The sequence below is a fragment of the Rhamphochromis longiceps genome, linkage group LG14 (genome assembly GCF_057381845.1).
Source record: "Rhamphochromis longiceps isolate RC_006_pf linkage group LG14, R_longiceps_female_GT1.1, whole genome shotgun sequence".
Lineage (NCBI taxonomy): Eukaryota > Metazoa > Chordata > Actinopteri > Cichliformes > Cichlidae > Rhamphochromis > Rhamphochromis longiceps.
The window spans coordinates 36,646,307-36,663,079 of record NC_140570.1 but is presented as its reverse complement, the minus strand read 5'-3'; the positions used below and the strand labels follow the sequence as shown (position 1 = coordinate 36,663,079).

Genomic DNA, 16,773 nt, shown 5'->3' with positions numbered 1-16,773 from the left:
GTGTGTGAAACTTGGTTCCAGCAGCAGACGCTCAGATTGCCATTCTTAACGAGTTAATGAGGCCAATTAACTGTCAAGGATAATAAGTGACGAGGACAGGATTCAAAAGCCCAGTGGGTTTTGGGCGAGCAACTGGGTGGGTTAAGAGGGTATTTTGACTGTGCATTCACACATCCCCCCCCCACACGCTCACGCACACACTGATAAGCACAATCTGCTGCAACTGAACCAAATCTCCACTAACAGCGAGCAGCCTCTGTTTTGGATCCATCACAGTGAAGCTACATCACAGACATTACAGAATGACTCGGCAGCTCTTTACAAACAGTACATCGTCTTAAAGCGCGCAGATGGCAGTTACATCAATTCTGACCCTGTAAATAGAAAGTCGCAGGTTTTATTTGCAGTCGGAAAGAAGAAACCTGCACTAGTAGCTCAACAAAACCATATTATTACATCTGTGCTCTTTGTTTCTGTTTAGTACACCCCTTTTGTCTTCAAGCTTTGACTTTTAATTGTCACTCAGGCCATCCATTCACAAACTTCACTACAGAGATTATAAGCCACACATATTTAGATTTGTTTATCCGGCCTGTCATCAGGAAGCCCAGTCATCCTGCAGCTACAGTACGGCTATTGATTAGACACTACATTATACATTCAGAACACTGCAAACCTCAGCTTATTAGATTTGGACCTCTATACTACACTACATTAACATCTATTGCAGCAAGCTGAATGCCAGTACACCAAGACCTTTGTGTCTTACACTGAGACTGAGCGAGAGGGAGCTTTACATATGGCTATAATGGCTCGTCCATCTCAGTCGTCTCAGATTTTCTGACATTGACAGAAAGATGGAGGAAGAGGAGACGCAAGAATGGAGTCAGTGTGATTAAGAATTAGGACGTCTTTCTCTCTCCTGAGTCATTTTGAGGAGATGCCACCTGTCAAATGTTTAGAAATGAGAAAAGATGATTGTTTAAACGCAAATGTCTGGCATCTGATTACTGATGCTTCTACACTGACTATGGACATACCGAGGAGTCATGGCAACAAACAATATCATTTGGCAAAAGTATAACCAAAGAAGACAACAAATGCATTTTTTCTTCAGAAGAAGTCATATTTTAAGTTTATATTTGGTGATTCTGGCAAAAGACAAACTCTAAATAATACTTGGAAGGTCAGATTTTTGCCAAATAAACTTTAAATCTCACTCCACCTGAAAACAGTAATTGCATCATGTGTTAACCAGCCAGATGATACCTGTCGGACTGAAAAGCAGCTGCCCACGAGCACTTCAATCCTCCCTTTGTTTATTTTTGAAAGTTAAATCAGAGTATAAATGATATAACCAGAATAAAATCACTTGTGACAGATAGTTCGGTGCCCTTTTACTACTGTTTAAACAGCTAACAATAATAACCACAACTGTAGAAATGTATACAACAGTGAGCTGTGGCATTAAAACTACAGACAGGTGGAGTAAATAACACTGATTATCTGTCAAGTTCCTGATCTATGTTTTTGATTTTTATTATCATTCTCTCTCATGTTTCTTGTATTCATGTCCTTCTGGTGTGTCTTCCATGTTTCCTCGTCCAGTTTCATTTTGTGATTTTTCCCTCCCTTGCATGACTCGTGTGGCCTCTTATTCTTGTTCCACCTGTGTCAGGTTTCCCACTTTTAAACCTTTATCAGTTTGTGTGTCTAATCAGCTTCGTGTGTATTTGTAGTCGCGTCGTTCTCCCTGTCACATTGTTGCCGTGTGTTACTTGTACTTCTGTTTTCTGGGTTTCTGTTTCGGGATCTCCTACTAACAGCAGAGGTGCAGGTGGTTCCTTTTTACTGTCCGCTCTGATCACATCACTCATCCTTAATCTGATTCATATCAGATGGGTGTTGTGAATTACTTTACATGGGATGAATTTGTTTCCTCACTCTGTGCTCTTCATCTCTTATCCAACATTTTAAAAGGATTTAAGCATCCTAAATGATGGTGGACCTCAATCGATTTTCCAGGTCACAAAGCCGCAAAGGCAGACACGAGGAAGCAGAATTAGCAGAACGTAAAGCACCCAGAGTGAGTGAGAAGGGGAGGGATGGAGGGATGACCTTCACACATGAGCTCTACGAGGAGAGGAGGGAAGATGGGGAGAAGTAAGAGGGGACTGGGCAGCAGTTGCTTGGCAACCGTCGCCAGTACAGGAAAGAGGGGACACACTTGCTCCAGTTGCTGCTGGCGGCTTGACGTCACAGCAAGCTGACGAGGCACACAGTGCTTCGTGATGATCTGCTGGGTTATCCCACGTCACCCAGTCGCACATCCAAACTGAAGGAAGATCGATACTTTAGTCTTCATCGAGGTCTTTTCACACACACACACACACACACAGTCAAGTCCTGAGTTTTACAAAGATATAATCGCACGGTTTAGTGGTTAAAAACACTTCTAAACTGAAATGCATTGTGGGTGTGTTGCTAAAAGACACACAGAGCTGAGTAAACATCGTTTGACTCATAGAGTTTATTTTTAAAAGTCTTTTCGGGGCTTTTTTAGGCCTAGATTTACTGTCTAAGTGCAGCAAATTAGCAAAAAAGAAAAAAAGAGGATGGGATTGGTGAGCTTCTAACAATAAGTTAATTTATAAACACAGACTCAGCCAATTCATTTCACTAATGACCAATGCAATCTATCAGCAGCACAAATGATCAATTCAGACTTGATGAAGGAGCATCTAATCAGCCAATCAAATGATTACAGTGTAAATCCATGTTTAAACTGCGTGGACACTCAGATCAAGGCAGCTGATGGAAAATCAATATATTTATATTTTAAGGGCAAACTGTTCACTTTCAGGGAGCTGTCTGAGGTCTGAGCACGTCCTGATAACATCTCCCCCTGAAATATCAAATAAATCAAAATTCTGTGTTCTCCCATAAAAGGTTTTGAATAATCAGACCGCATCTTATCTTAAGGACCCAGCAGAGTAGTTTGCTCTCAGATGCTAGTTTAATTGTGGTTCACGTAATATTTAAAAGTAGAATGGGAGGCAGCGCCTTCAGCTTTCAGGCCAAACACCCTCTCTACTTTTAAGATTAGGCTTCAAACTTTTCTTTTCGATAAAGCATATAGTTACTGCTGGATCGGGTGACCCTGGATCCTGGGGGATTCCCATGATGCACATTTTTTCTCTGGCTCTCTTCCACAGCATGCCCCCCTCCCCTCACTGTCAGGCCCTGCCTGAGCATGGTTTTGCCGGAGGTTTCTTCCTGTTCAAAGGGAGTTTGTTCTTCCCACTGTCACTAAATGCTTGCTCAGGGGTCATTTGATTGTTAGGATTTTCTCTGTAATAGTGTAGTGTCTTCAACTTTAAATAAAATGTTCCTTGAGGTGACTATTGTTGTAATTTGGTGCTATATGAATGTATTTATTTATTTATTTGTTATTTGTACGTTTATTTTGAACATCCATCCATCCATCCATTTTCTTCCGCTTATCCGGGGCTGGGTCGCGGGGGCAGCAGCCCAAGCAGAGAAGCTCAGACCTCCCTCTCCCCAGCCACCTCCTCCAGCTTATCCGGGGGAACACCAAGGTGTTCCCAGGCCAGCCAAGAGATATAATCTCTCCAGCGTGTCCTGGGTCTGCCCCGGTGGGACATGCCCGGAAAACCTCGCCCATCCTTGTCAGATGCCCGAACCACCTCAACTGGCTCCTTTCGATGTGGAGGAGCAGCGGCTCTACTCTGAACCCCGCCCTATCTCTAAGGGAGAGGCCAGCCACCCTTCGGAGGAAGCCCATTTCCGTCGCTTGTATTCGCGATCTCTTTCTTTCAGTCACTACCCACAGCTCGTGGCCATAGGTGAGGGTAGGGGCGTAGAGCGACCGGTAAATTGAGAGCTTTGCTTTTACACTCAGCGCTCTCTTCACCACAACAGACCGATACAGCGTCCGCATCACTGCAGCCGCTGCACCAATCCGTCTGTCGATCTCCCGCTCCCTTCTCCCATCACAAGACCCCAAGATACTTAAACTCCTCCACTTGGGGCAGGAACTCGTCCCTAATCGGAGTGGGCACTCATGTTCATAATTTGAACATGTTAAAATATAACAACAACAACAACAGAGAAAAAAAGAGACCAACAGAGAAAAATAAATAAACAAATAAACAAAATGAATTGAACTGAATTGAATACTGCTTCTATTACAAGCACATATTCATATACTGTGTGTGTTCTTTCAGTCAGAAAACTGGCACTGTGCTTCTTTGGTGCAGCCCAGCTGAAGCTTTTAAATGCTAAAAGAGGTTCTTGCACCATCATAGAACATGTGTCATGGCATGCTTTGACCCTGATGGTAGCAGTAGGAATAAAAAAAGGAAAAAGAGCTGGAAACTTGGCTTTAACCTGCTTTATAGAGGCATGTCAATTTGAAACACGTGATGTAGAACTACCAAAGACTCTCTGCGGCATTTAAGGTGCACAGGTCAGATAACACGTTTTGGGCAGCATTTCAATCCCATGTTAACTGTGCCAACTGAAATACAGACACACACGGCTCCACAGATGGAAGCAACTTAAAAAAAAAAAAAAAAAGGACACTGTACTTCAGTTCTCTATGACAAAAAAGGGGTGCATAAAATAAGTGCAAAAATAAGCTGCAGAGTCTCAGAGGACCCCACACAGAGACACAATGAGGACACAACCTACAGACTGTTTGGACAGGAAGTACTACAACGAGCTGGAGCACGAAAAGCTTCACGGCATTATAGCTCGTCTTTCCTAAGCTTTCAGCGTATCCTTCTATGCGTCTACTTCTTTGTCTGTTTAAATTGTTTTAAAAATTTCTTGCAAATGTTATTATTCTCTAGACCTTTTTATACAAAGAGAGAATAAAACCTTTCTGGGGGGCTATTTTGCATTGCTTTGACGGTAACTGAGCTGAGGGTATAAAGTGAAGGTGATGACATACAACAGCACTAATAAATTGTACCAGTTAGATGGCATGACTGATAAAGATTAGCCCGGGATGCCTCTAAAACAATATTTTTATTTCTAACACTTGTCAGGAGTGAGTACAAATCCTTATCAGCACTGCCATTTAAAAAAAACAAAGCCAAATACTGAATATTATCTTAAAAAAATGCAAGTTGCTAAGCAACAGCCACTGAGAAGTCTTGTGGGGTGAACATGGCTGCCACATATGACTTCAGAAGCTAAACCCTGTCTATCTGCCAACAGCTAGACATCCTGGTGTGACTACAGTCTGCTCCTGAAGAGCAAGACTTGGGATACTAGTGCTGATCACGTTGGCATTACACATCACTATCCGACCTAAACTAAAATTTCTGACACGTAAACACCTCTTTGAAGAAGCAAAGAAGTGACGATGAGCCAATGAAATGTTTCACACAGCAAAATTTAAGAAGCACAGAAACACAGCAAATGTCTACGGTCTGTTCACTGCAGTGTTTTGCAAGCACTTCTTATATATATAGGTCACACATTTCAACAGCGCTGTGTTTCGAAACACTTCAGGTAAACTACTCTTATATGCTCGCACTGGATTAAAGATGGGTTAAAAACAAAAAGCAGGAACACATGCTGGCTGTTAATGGCAAAAATACAGAAAAGAATTCATTCATATTATTATATTATATTTTTTCCAGCATGCTCAAAGTTGAATTCATTATATTTCTATTTCTATTTTACACTCTTAACCGTCCCGCTAATGAGAAACTGCCAGATTAACCATTGGACATGCTGGAAAGGACTGGAGAGGAGAGGAAAGAGGCTCATCCTGCAGTGTGAACAGGCTTCACAGATGTCTCGCCACACTTTTAATTTAGTTGCATGCTGTCCTGTTGGTCCTGTTTTAGCATATATTATCTTTTTTTTAGTATATCTATCATTTGGATAGAGAAAATCTAATTTGTAAAATTCAAAGAGAGGAGATGCTGCGAGAGTCTGTAGCTCTCTAGGTTGTTTTGTGTCTCCCGGTGTTGTGTATTATTTGTCCTTACATGTCACTTTTGTGTGTATTTTTAAATCTGCAAAAATAAAACCAAACATGTAGGCTGTTATTGTTCATTACTGACAGCCGGACTACATATTTTCCTCTGAAGATGAAAGCAAAGAAATGCACTTAGCATTATTCTGATACTTCAGCTTGTGGGCGTTAAAACTGCAGTGGATGCTTTTATACATCAAAGTGGTAGCATATGTGGTATGTCTTAACAACAGCAACATAAGCTACCTTTAAATTGTTTTCCAGTGTAGTCACAGTGTATTTTTTGTCTAATCATTATTTACACTGATTATTTATCCCAGATTGCGTTACAAACACTAACAAAAATACGCTCCATTAGTTTTTTTCCTCGAGGACCCTGGTTTAATATGTGATATCAACTCTAAAAGGTGAGTGACTGGGGCAGAAACATGGTCTCAATTCACCACTTTTGCTTATTATCAAACAATTCAGAAACTCTCTGTTTCTCATCTGTCTCTTCATCATCTCCTTCTCCATCTGTAAGCATTGTGCAGTAACCTAAATCTACCCTCAGAGCATGTTCCCTAAATGCATGTGACCCCTAAATGTGCAACAGAAAGAGCTCTGTGGTCAGAACATGCAGTGCTGCACCCTCAACAGTGAAGCAGCCCGTGTTATGATATGTTAGGACTCTGCAACCTGGCTCATGTGTATTAGCATATACCAACCTCACAGTTCCCACTGTAGGAGAAGAAAGTAATCAGACAAAATGAGCAGCTTGAAGGACAGAAATATGTGCAGCTGCCTACGTTACCAGCCATCATCCGCTATCTTACATCGAGCTGATTGGACGAGGACACAGACATAATGTAAAATGGTAAATGGCCTGTATTTGTATAGCGCTTTACTAGTCCCTAAGGACCCCAAAGCGCTTTACACGTTCAGTCATCCACCGATTCACACACTGGTGATGGCAAGCTACATTGTAGCCACAGCCACCCTGGGGTGCACTGACAGAGGCGAGGCTGCCGGACACTGGCGCCACCGGGCCCTCTGACCACCACCAGTAGGCAACGGGTGAAGTGTCTCGCCCAAGTGTCTCGCCCAAGGACACAACGACCGAGACTGTCCAAGCCGGGGCTCGAACCGGCAACCTTCCGATTACAAGACGAGCTACCAACTCTTGAGCCACGATCGCCCACATGAAACATGAAAGTCACACGACAGCAACAGCATTTTGTTTTTGAACGGTGACCTTTATGGTTGTGCAAATACTACTCGTCCCTAACGCTGCGTAAATGCTTTGAGGCTGACTATTGGTTGCTTCTGGACATTCCAGGGCCTGGTTGCCTAGGTAACAATATAATGTATTTACAACTAGGTCATATGTCAATCCATGGTATTCTGTCCTTTCATTGGTGGTCGCTTCAAGTGCTCGCCTGAAAATTTATAAAAGTTTATCTCCGGCCCTTCCTACTTCATGTCGCTGGTGTTATTTCACCCGCAATTGGCGATTTTTATTTTGACAGTCAGTTACTTTTATTAGAGCCCATCCATCCATCTACTTTTGCTTATCCACTTTAGGGTCACAGGGGAGCTGGAGCCTATTCCAGCTGTCACAGGATGAGATGCGGGTAGATCCTGAAATCCTACTCACTATTCAGTAAGATAAGGCAGAGCTACAATTTCTCATATTTCATCAGGTGGAAATTTCAAATAATTTGCATTTTTGTTGGACAGTTATAAGACTAGTTGCCACTTAACTGTCTTTAAACAGATACTTAATCATTTCTGTTCTCGTCCCAACATATCAAGAATTTATGCTTTACAGTACAGTATGTGCACAAATATGAGTGTTGTGCCTTGATTCAGTTCCCTCTGCTTCCTGCAGGGGCGTTCACGTTTAGCCCTGCCCAGTATGACACTGCAGAGGATTGAGCCACTATGCCATGGTCAGTGGTGCCCCTTCATTGTGATGTGATATGACTGAACCACAATACACTCGGCATAGCCTCTTTCAGGTTTCAGTTATCAGCATAAGAGCTCAGACTGATGATAATAAATGTAGTGTCAATGTTGTCGCTTCACTAGAAATACTGTATCTCTCTGTATTTCCTCAGAGCAGATGCACTGCCAGGATTTGTTTATACCATACAGTCCATCAGATATAACTGCAGCCTGCTTACTAAACAGTTGCATGTTTCATTTTCTACAACAGCCCATATGGGTCCATCGATGTCCATGTGTCCTGTCAAATTTCTTTTGGCTGTCATTCTGCAGGGCCATCACATACAATATCTAATTTTCTACTGGCAAGCGCCGAACGCAACCATATACTTGCCCTGATGGTGTTAATAAGCCTCGGTAGATCAGAAGAGTATCAACTTCATTGCAATATCGACCATAATGGATTAAAATGATAATTTCCGGGCACAACAACCCGAAATTAGCATTTTGCATGAGTGATTTCTTTGTCTCAAAGTCACTGTTTTGTTTTGTTTTTTACATAGTGTTTAAACACAGCAGCTCAGCGGTTAGCACCACTGCCTGACAGCGAGCAGATCCTTGTTCCAGACCAGGCAGAGTTCTTCTGTGTGGCATTTGAATTTCTTCGTTTAATCTTCAAAAGTATGGGGAAAAATATGTGTCAGAGATGGTTTTACCTTGGCATTTAATAACACACTAGGTTAACGCTGACCAAAGATATTCCTTATTTCAAGGGTTTCACTTTCTGATTAAATAAAGGTTCAAATAAGAAAAAAGTCTGTGGTCAACATAAGCTGCAAAAACAAAAGTGTCATAACAAAGAAAAGTGTCCGCTGCTGGACTATTGTGGCACTTTGCAAACCAACTTTTCAACTATTCAGCACTCATCGTATGCAGAGTGTCATCATCTCTTTTTGAGGGATTGCATGGAGCATGTCCCCGTAGCCTCTGTGTTTATTGAGTTCGCACAAGCCCAATGCAAGCAGGCACCAATGCAGAACCACAAATTGTGCATGAGTATCATAAACATATTTTACACAGACGATAATCTCTCTGGCTTTTTATCAGAGATGACCAGAGAGATTCCATGTTGGCCGATAAACAAAAAAAGTCATGTCAGTTACTCATATTATTTTTAATTTATCAAGTTTATTGGTAATAATAATAAAAACAAAAAACATAAGAGCAACATAGTGCGATTAAACTGAAAGCTTTCTGTGGTATTACAGCATATTCCAGGATAAACATATGTCTTGAAGTATCACCTTCTTTACTCACAGAAGCACACAAAGCAGTCACAAGGAGCCACTAAACACAGTGATGCGATAGCGACTGCTAAATGATGCATGGACTACAGCTCTACTGACCAGTGCATCCAGATTTATGTCACTGCAGGCAATCAGAGCCCTTAACACAACCGCTCAAAGTCAAACATGTGCAACCTTGACATGCAGCCTGGGAAACACTGGCTAACCCAATTACATCCGCAGCTTTAGACGAGAGGCTGATGTGCTGTATAAATCTCCTTAATACGAAACAGATCGTATCAGGACAGCAAGCAGCACAGAGGGCTGCGGCGCTCCCCTGCCTATTTAAAAACCCCTCTGTAATACTTTCTGCCCTTGCCACAGGCTTCGTTACGCTTTGATTAAGTAAGTTTTGTACTTGAGTGTTTAATACAAGGACTAATGCATGAATCAGTTTACAACAAATATGGCATTGAGGGTCATTTTTAATCTTCAAAATGATTCTAATGCATCTGAACCTTCTGCAAAATCCTTTAACGGGTGTTTTTAAAACAGAGATATATCACCAGCTAATACAAGACACACACACACACACACACACACACACACACACACACACACACACACACACACACACACACACACACACACACACACACACACACACACACAAAGCCAAAATGATTCAGTGAACAGTAAAACACATCTTTTCTTTTGTTCCCATATGTACAGCAGTCTTCATCTTTTGTTCCTAAAAGCTTTTTAAACCGGAGGCTCATTGGTAAAATTGCAAAGAGGCCTAGTTTTCACTTTCCAGAGCAACAAGCTACGTGACAGCAAACAAAACAAGAGCAATTTCCTGGGAATTAGTTCATTATGTCAACCACATTTCTATTATTTACTCATAATCTGAACCATTTTTTTGTTACGTTGGTATATAATTCTACTAAAAATGCCATTTTTATCAAATGTGCATGTTGTATCTGTTCCTGTGTTTAACTTAATCCGACCTACGTACAACAAGCCTGAATTTGGAACCCATCGTTTACATTTCAAAATTAAGATGGAGAGGGAATTTCAGGAACACTTCGAGACAGTTAATTCCTGAATAATTTTCCAAATAAAAATACACACAAAAGATGCCATATTCTGTAGTATAAACAACAGAAAACCATTGATGCCTAAAGAAATTTTAGAAACACAACTCTGTGTAAACATCTGCTTTTCCGGTGTTGCACTGAGAGCATTTGTTCTGCTCTGATGACGGCACGCATCGATGAACGAAAAACGCTCCAATCTTTTCAACTTTCTCACAATTTGCAACTTCCTGTATCCATTATTGTGTAGGTAAGTCATGCTGACTAGAGATTTGACCGTTCTGTCCACCTGCACAGAGATTAGCTGCTCAAACGCTTCCTGAGTAAGGTTTTGCATGTATGGGTAGATGGCTTTCATACATGACATTTGGATAGTATTACGACAATTATGGATACATGTATTGCCATTATTCATATTAAAGTCACACAAATTGTGAGAGAGTCACAAGAGAAAGAGCAAAAGTGCCCCAGGAGATGTTGCTAAGATATTCGAGGAACCCAAGAAAATCACAGGTGTTGTTACATCACTACATCAGTAGGTCAAAGTCCACATGAAATACTCTTTTGTCATTTACTCTGTGTCTATCTTGACTTAGGTCAAAGTCAGACTCTATGCCATAATATTTGCAGTAAATTTCAGAGTTGCACTATAAAAAAAAAATTGAATGGACAAAAAAACAAAACAAAAACAGAGTGACACTGTAAAAGGAAATGTGCCTGCGAGGCTACATCACTGGGACGGCCAGCTGCACTTACCTTTTCAATTTTGTCCAGCCATTCCTTATTCTGGGCCAACTCGGCCATAAAAGCCTGGTGCTTCAGCCATTTCTTATGAAGCTTCTGGGTCTCGTCTCGACTGCTGTCCCTCGCCATTAGCATCTTCTCATACACCCAATCCCCCAGCTGGGTGAGAGACACAGATACAGAAGGAGTTGTCAGTACAGGACAGTTACAGTAAATAACTGAGGAGCTGATGCTGCACAGAGGAATTCCTCACTTTAAAAGACGTGACCAGACCAAAGCATTCATCAGTAGGTACATATATTATTCTAATTCATGCATATATGATTCCATTAATTTGTTATGCAGAAAAACTGAATTATAAATAAGGTGCACTGTAACTAAACAAGGTCAAACACACACACATTAAAATTTAATGATGCACAGCAAGCACATGTAAGCAGACACACGTGTACCAACAAGCATGGCGGCAGGGATCTACATGTGCACAACCCCTCACAGACAGTATCCTCAGCTTCAACACACCCATGCAGAAATCACCCCCCTACACACGCACACCCCCGCTCTCCATCAAAGAGTAAAATGTGTACATTTTCCACACGGGGACCATCTGCGAGAGGCAAACGGTGAAAGAAAAAAAAAAGAAAAAAAAAGAGCCTCACGCCTGCGCTGAGAGCATCACCAAAATATTCAGGTCAGCATCGGCTCCCTCGTCTCTTCCTCATCAACATTCTCATTCCTGCGTGTAATATTTCCACCTGCACCGCCAGCCCCGCACCTAAACCAGATATGCAAATAGAATAACCAGTTTACCGGCAGTGTTTAAGATCAGCAGCCCACGGGGTTGTGGCAGCTGCAGGCAGCCGCTGGTATCCGCATCCTCGCTCGTCTGCTGTCACACGCATGCAAAGATGCTCTTCACCGCAGAGCCAGAAAGAAAAAAAGAAAAGAGAGGACGGAAAGAGTTGAGGGGTGCCTTCTGCAGAGCCAAATACCCTGGGCAGTGATGCAAAGGTGAAGGGAAAACGCCAGGCAGGAGGGTAAATAACAACAATCCTGGAGAGAAGAGACAGACTGGAGACATCAAACTGAGGCTGCGCTACCCTCTCTTTCCTCTCGCTCTGTCTCTTTCTTGCACTCAAACAGGAGAGAGAGGAGGGGCGGGGGCAGAACAGTGACGAGGGAAAGAGTGAGGATGACTGAGAGAAGAAGAAAAAGAACACCTCCTTCCCAAAACAATAAAATGGCAGGCAGCCGAGCCAGTACGCGGGCGCCCCTCCCCTTTCCTCACACCTTCAGCGAGCGGGCAGCTGAGTGAGCGAGTGAGCCAATCGGCTGGTTGGAGAAGAGATGAAGTGTATAAGGAGAGGAGAGGGAGGAGCTAAAGCCTGGGATTAGAATTTTTAGGGGGGCAGGGGGAGCAAAGCCTCCGGGCTCACCGGTCACGGCTAATGATGCCGAGCTGGGGAAGGCGGAGGGGCGGGTGTGGACTTGGTGCACGAAGATGGATGAATGAGAGGGGCTCAAAGCTTTAACTGATTGAAGCCCATCAGTGTGCATTAACAGCTGAGCTCACGACTCTTCTACAGCTGCTTTTGTTTCATCTTCTCCTCCCTCTCCATGTACATCACCTTCTTCTATCATCCCTCTCTTCCTCTCTGCAGCAGTCCCAGGCAGCTGCACTCTCTGTCTCCAGCTTGCCTGACACTGCTGCAGTGGTAAAGCACAGAGAACAGCGAGAGAGAAACAGCAAAGGGACACTAAAAAGAAGGGGGCTGATAATGGGCAGAGAGGTAGGGAACGACTGAATGATATATTTATATGTTTGACGGCTCTACTGCTCCCCTTTCCTTAAACAGGCCACGGTCAGATTTCAGTCCACTTTCCCTCAATCTGTCACATCATCCTTCACCTATCATCACACAGAACAGACAGGTAACAGGCCTCACATATTTGCACACATACATGAATTTGCAGACAGATGTGTGTGTGCCACTTACTTGCAAAGGTCATGGGTGCACACACACACACACACACACACACAGACACACACACAGCCTGCAACTATAGCGGTCATGGAGGGTCACAGGCTGATGCCTCTAGAGAGTGTAAATGAAATGAATGAGCAAGGAGGAGGAGAGCTTTTAGGTGCATTGGGGGAAGGATGAATGAACAGCTGACGTAAAAAGCAAAGAGAGGGACGGGGTGGGGCGTAATGGAAGAAAGAAGAGGGTCAAAGGAAGACTCAGAGTCATCATCATGCTATCAGGCTTCATCACTACTTCATCACTGTCCCCTAATTTTCCACTGATAGACATAAAAAAAATGTACATCAGGAAAGCCACCTTGGAAAACTGTGTGTGTGTGTTTAGGTTTTAAAGCAATGGACTTAAGGAGAATGTTTGGATAAAGACTAAAATTACATTTCTATACGTCACACTTTTTCACAAAACACAGGTGTAGCTATGTTGATGTGTGGTAGTGTCTGTGAAGAACCAAAGGCTCGAAGTATCGCTGTTTCTCTTTTCGCCCGCAGATGCTAAATGAAAGGTTATCAGCAGGATGAGCAACACCTGAGGCCCTTTAAAACTTTCCCAATCTCGCAGTCGGTCTCTCTAATGTGATGCCAGTGTCAATGCTGAGGACAAATTTAGAACCAGCTCCACGAATTTTCATCAACAAAGAACTGATAGTGATGTCAATAAGGCGTCACCACAACTTTACTGGAGCTGATGTTGGAACCATGTGACCATAGAAGTGTTTATAGGAGGGATTAATGCTAGAAGCTCTCCACTGACTGACCAATGCCGCTCAAAGATTCTGTCTGCCGTGATCTTCTTCCTTCTAAAGTTAATCCAGCTTCTGCAAGTAATCCTATGTATTTATTCAACTTGTAAAAATATAGTGTTTCTCATTAGACACCAATGCAGATCTGACTCTGCCCTGTCACAGCGTCAGCATAAACAGGGCTTTTGACACTCAGAGGTGTGATTCCTTTTCTGGGCTTGGCTACAGCTGTTGATGTCTTTTTTTGCACTCCAAATACACTGTCACACATTCTAATGTGCCGATTCCTACATGCAATTACAAAATGCATTGCATTGCCCACTTTGTTGATGGCAGAAGACAACAGTGTCATTAAATGAGAAGACCCAATGAGTTCAGGGCTAATGCTAGTTCACTGCAGATATTCTATGAAAGAGACCACAAAAGGCTCAAGATATCAGGAATATCAAACTCAGTACTTTTCCTCCTCAGCATGCAAAAAGTCATCCAATCTAAAAGCCTCTGTGACAAAGCAAAAGCACTGGCAGGCTTGAGGGCATTTACAGAGTAACTTAACATGTGCTACATCTATCTTTATAGATACCCACTATATTTAGCCTGTCAGCCTCTGGGCATACACCTGCTCTTTACTGAGAACAGTTCAGGAAGGGAATCCAGGTGAAAAGCCACTGCATGATCTGTAACTCAGTGTACTTCTTTGGTCCCCTTTTGTCCTGAAGACATTGTTGGACTGTGGAAAAAGTGGAAGAGACAGGCTGATGGGAAACTGTAAAGATGCAAGAGGAGAAAAATCAGCTTTGTTCTTTTCAGCTTTTTTTGGGCTGACGTTGACAACATGCAGCCACTATTTCCTGATACAGTGTCACATGTGCAAGTTCACTGAGGGGCCCACCATCACCACCCTGTAACACCATCTGTCCTGTAGCCCTGCTCCTTTCCATCTCCCCTTCATATGGATTGTCCAGGGTATTTCCAAAATATTCATCAGCCACAACCTCCTAGACTCTACAGGATATTTTAATAAATGCACAAACTTCTGCACAAAAAAAAAAAAAAAAAAAAAAAAAGAAGTATATCAATCCTTTAAAGAAATATATTTTTATACGGTCATTTCATGTTGAACTGCTCTGTCCACAAATAAAGTGGTACATGGCTTTGGGGCTGACAGTTGCTAGTAAGCACCTGGTATTATGGGTGATCCTATAAAGTGTTTACCAACCACTCCTAAATCAGTTAGTGGTTTTCTTTACAAGTCGGAGCAAAAGAGAGGTACTTTGTTTAGTCTCTCACCTCAACGTTAGGTGAGAAGAAAGGAAGTGCTGAAATTCACAGATGGTGAAATAGGTAAAAGCACAAAGAACAAAATCCAGGAACACTCGCTAAAGATCTTGCGGTGCAAGTATGATCAAAGTGCTGAATACAGGGGTGTCCTTCATCTACCCCACCGACCAGACCGAAGCGTTCAGTATAAACTGTATATGTGATGCAATTTTGGATAAAACTATCGGATTTTGTTGTAAATGTGTCAGCCAGTGGATAGAGAGCAGCAGTGAGTAACAGGAAGCACGAGCACGCAGCCTGGCCCGAACAGAAGAACACACCCTGCTAGCAGAGAGCTCAGGTTCCTACAGACTGACGCAGTGTCACTCATCCACTGTACACACACACACACACTTACGGACACACCGACACACACTCAGCCTCCTTTTGCATGCTGTGTTTCTAGAGATATGCATTCAACGCTTCATGTACACACATAAACAAGTCGTTGACACACGCACACACGCACACTCATGTATACAGTGAGATACACTCTTCCTCCTTTGAATTAGTGATGAGGGACTGAGCTGCTGAATTATGCAGGAGGCACAAAGAGAGAAAGTTGCTGAAACTACACATGGTTTTGGCCCAGAAGGAGGTGACTCTGCTGGGTGAGAGAGCAAAAACTGCAGGGGCGAGCAGAGGGGAGCCGTGTGCAGCGTAAACACACACACACACACACACACACACACACACACACACACACACACACAGGCAGGAGGTGTGGACCATATCAATGATACTTTCCAACAATAGCAGTATGATTAAAGCGGGCATGCTCAGACTCCATTTGTATCTCCGCTCACTGTTAGCATGTGTTTGCACAGCATAAAGCTGCACATAAAGGACATTTTGAGGAACATAACACCTCCCCCAAAAACAAAAATATTTCAATAATTCTTTTTAACCAGTTTTGCTAACCGAGGCTTCATTAGCTAGAGCATAAAATACATTTTTGGCTATGAAATGGTGTGAAATAGCAGGAGAACGCTTTGTTTTCTTTCATAACCCCTCGTCTTTACTGTATGACGGCCATGTGCATAGTCAGCCCCCAAAGGCCCATTCTGAGCCAGCAAAATCTCTGCAGTAACTTGAAGAGATGTTTACTTTTGAATCTAAAGAACAGGGAAGAAACTGATAAACAAACACAGATTTTTGGGGTTTTCCTCTCTATTAACGTAGGGCCTTATCATACAGTATTAAGCGCCTTGAGGAGACTGTTGTGATTTGGCGCTATATAAATAAAGCTGAATTAAATTGAACTGAATTTTTAGCCTTTTACCTCATGACAGTCCTGGAGAAACCTCTGAAGTTCCCACTGGTCATTCAGTTTTTCCAGCCACTGCTGGGCCAGCCCTCTGTTCTTGTTTCCCCTGAAAAAGCAAAGGAAAAGGAGACTTCAGTCAAAATAACTCTGATTTAATTTCAGTTGTTTAGATGTGTGTGTACATTAGAAGCATTAGGTATTTACATCAGATTTAGGCTTAGTGTTACGCATTATAAGAGTGGTTAACTGAGTATGTGCCCAACAATCTCTACGATTGCTGTAGATTATAGAATATTTCACAAGCGTGATCAGTATCAGAGAGACATGGTAATGTTG

The 16,773-nt window shown here is 42.6% G+C and overlaps 1 protein-coding gene across 1 annotated transcript in view; it reads right to left on the bottom strand.

The window, feature by feature from the left end:
* The window catches only part of sptbn4b (spectrin, beta, non-erythrocytic 4b), a 113,969-nt gene that overhangs the window by 37,911 nt on the left and 59,285 nt on the right, over window positions 1–16,773 (bottom strand). Inside the window, exons 24-25 of the mRNA XM_085381049.1 lie at window positions 16,453–16,543; window positions 11,079–11,225 (exon numbers count right to left, since the gene is read on the bottom strand). Coding sequence (XP_085237175.1) covers window positions 11,079–11,225; window positions 16,453–16,543 — 238 coding nt within the window. The remainder of the gene's footprint in view (window positions 1–11,078; window positions 11,226–16,452; window positions 16,544–16,773) is intronic.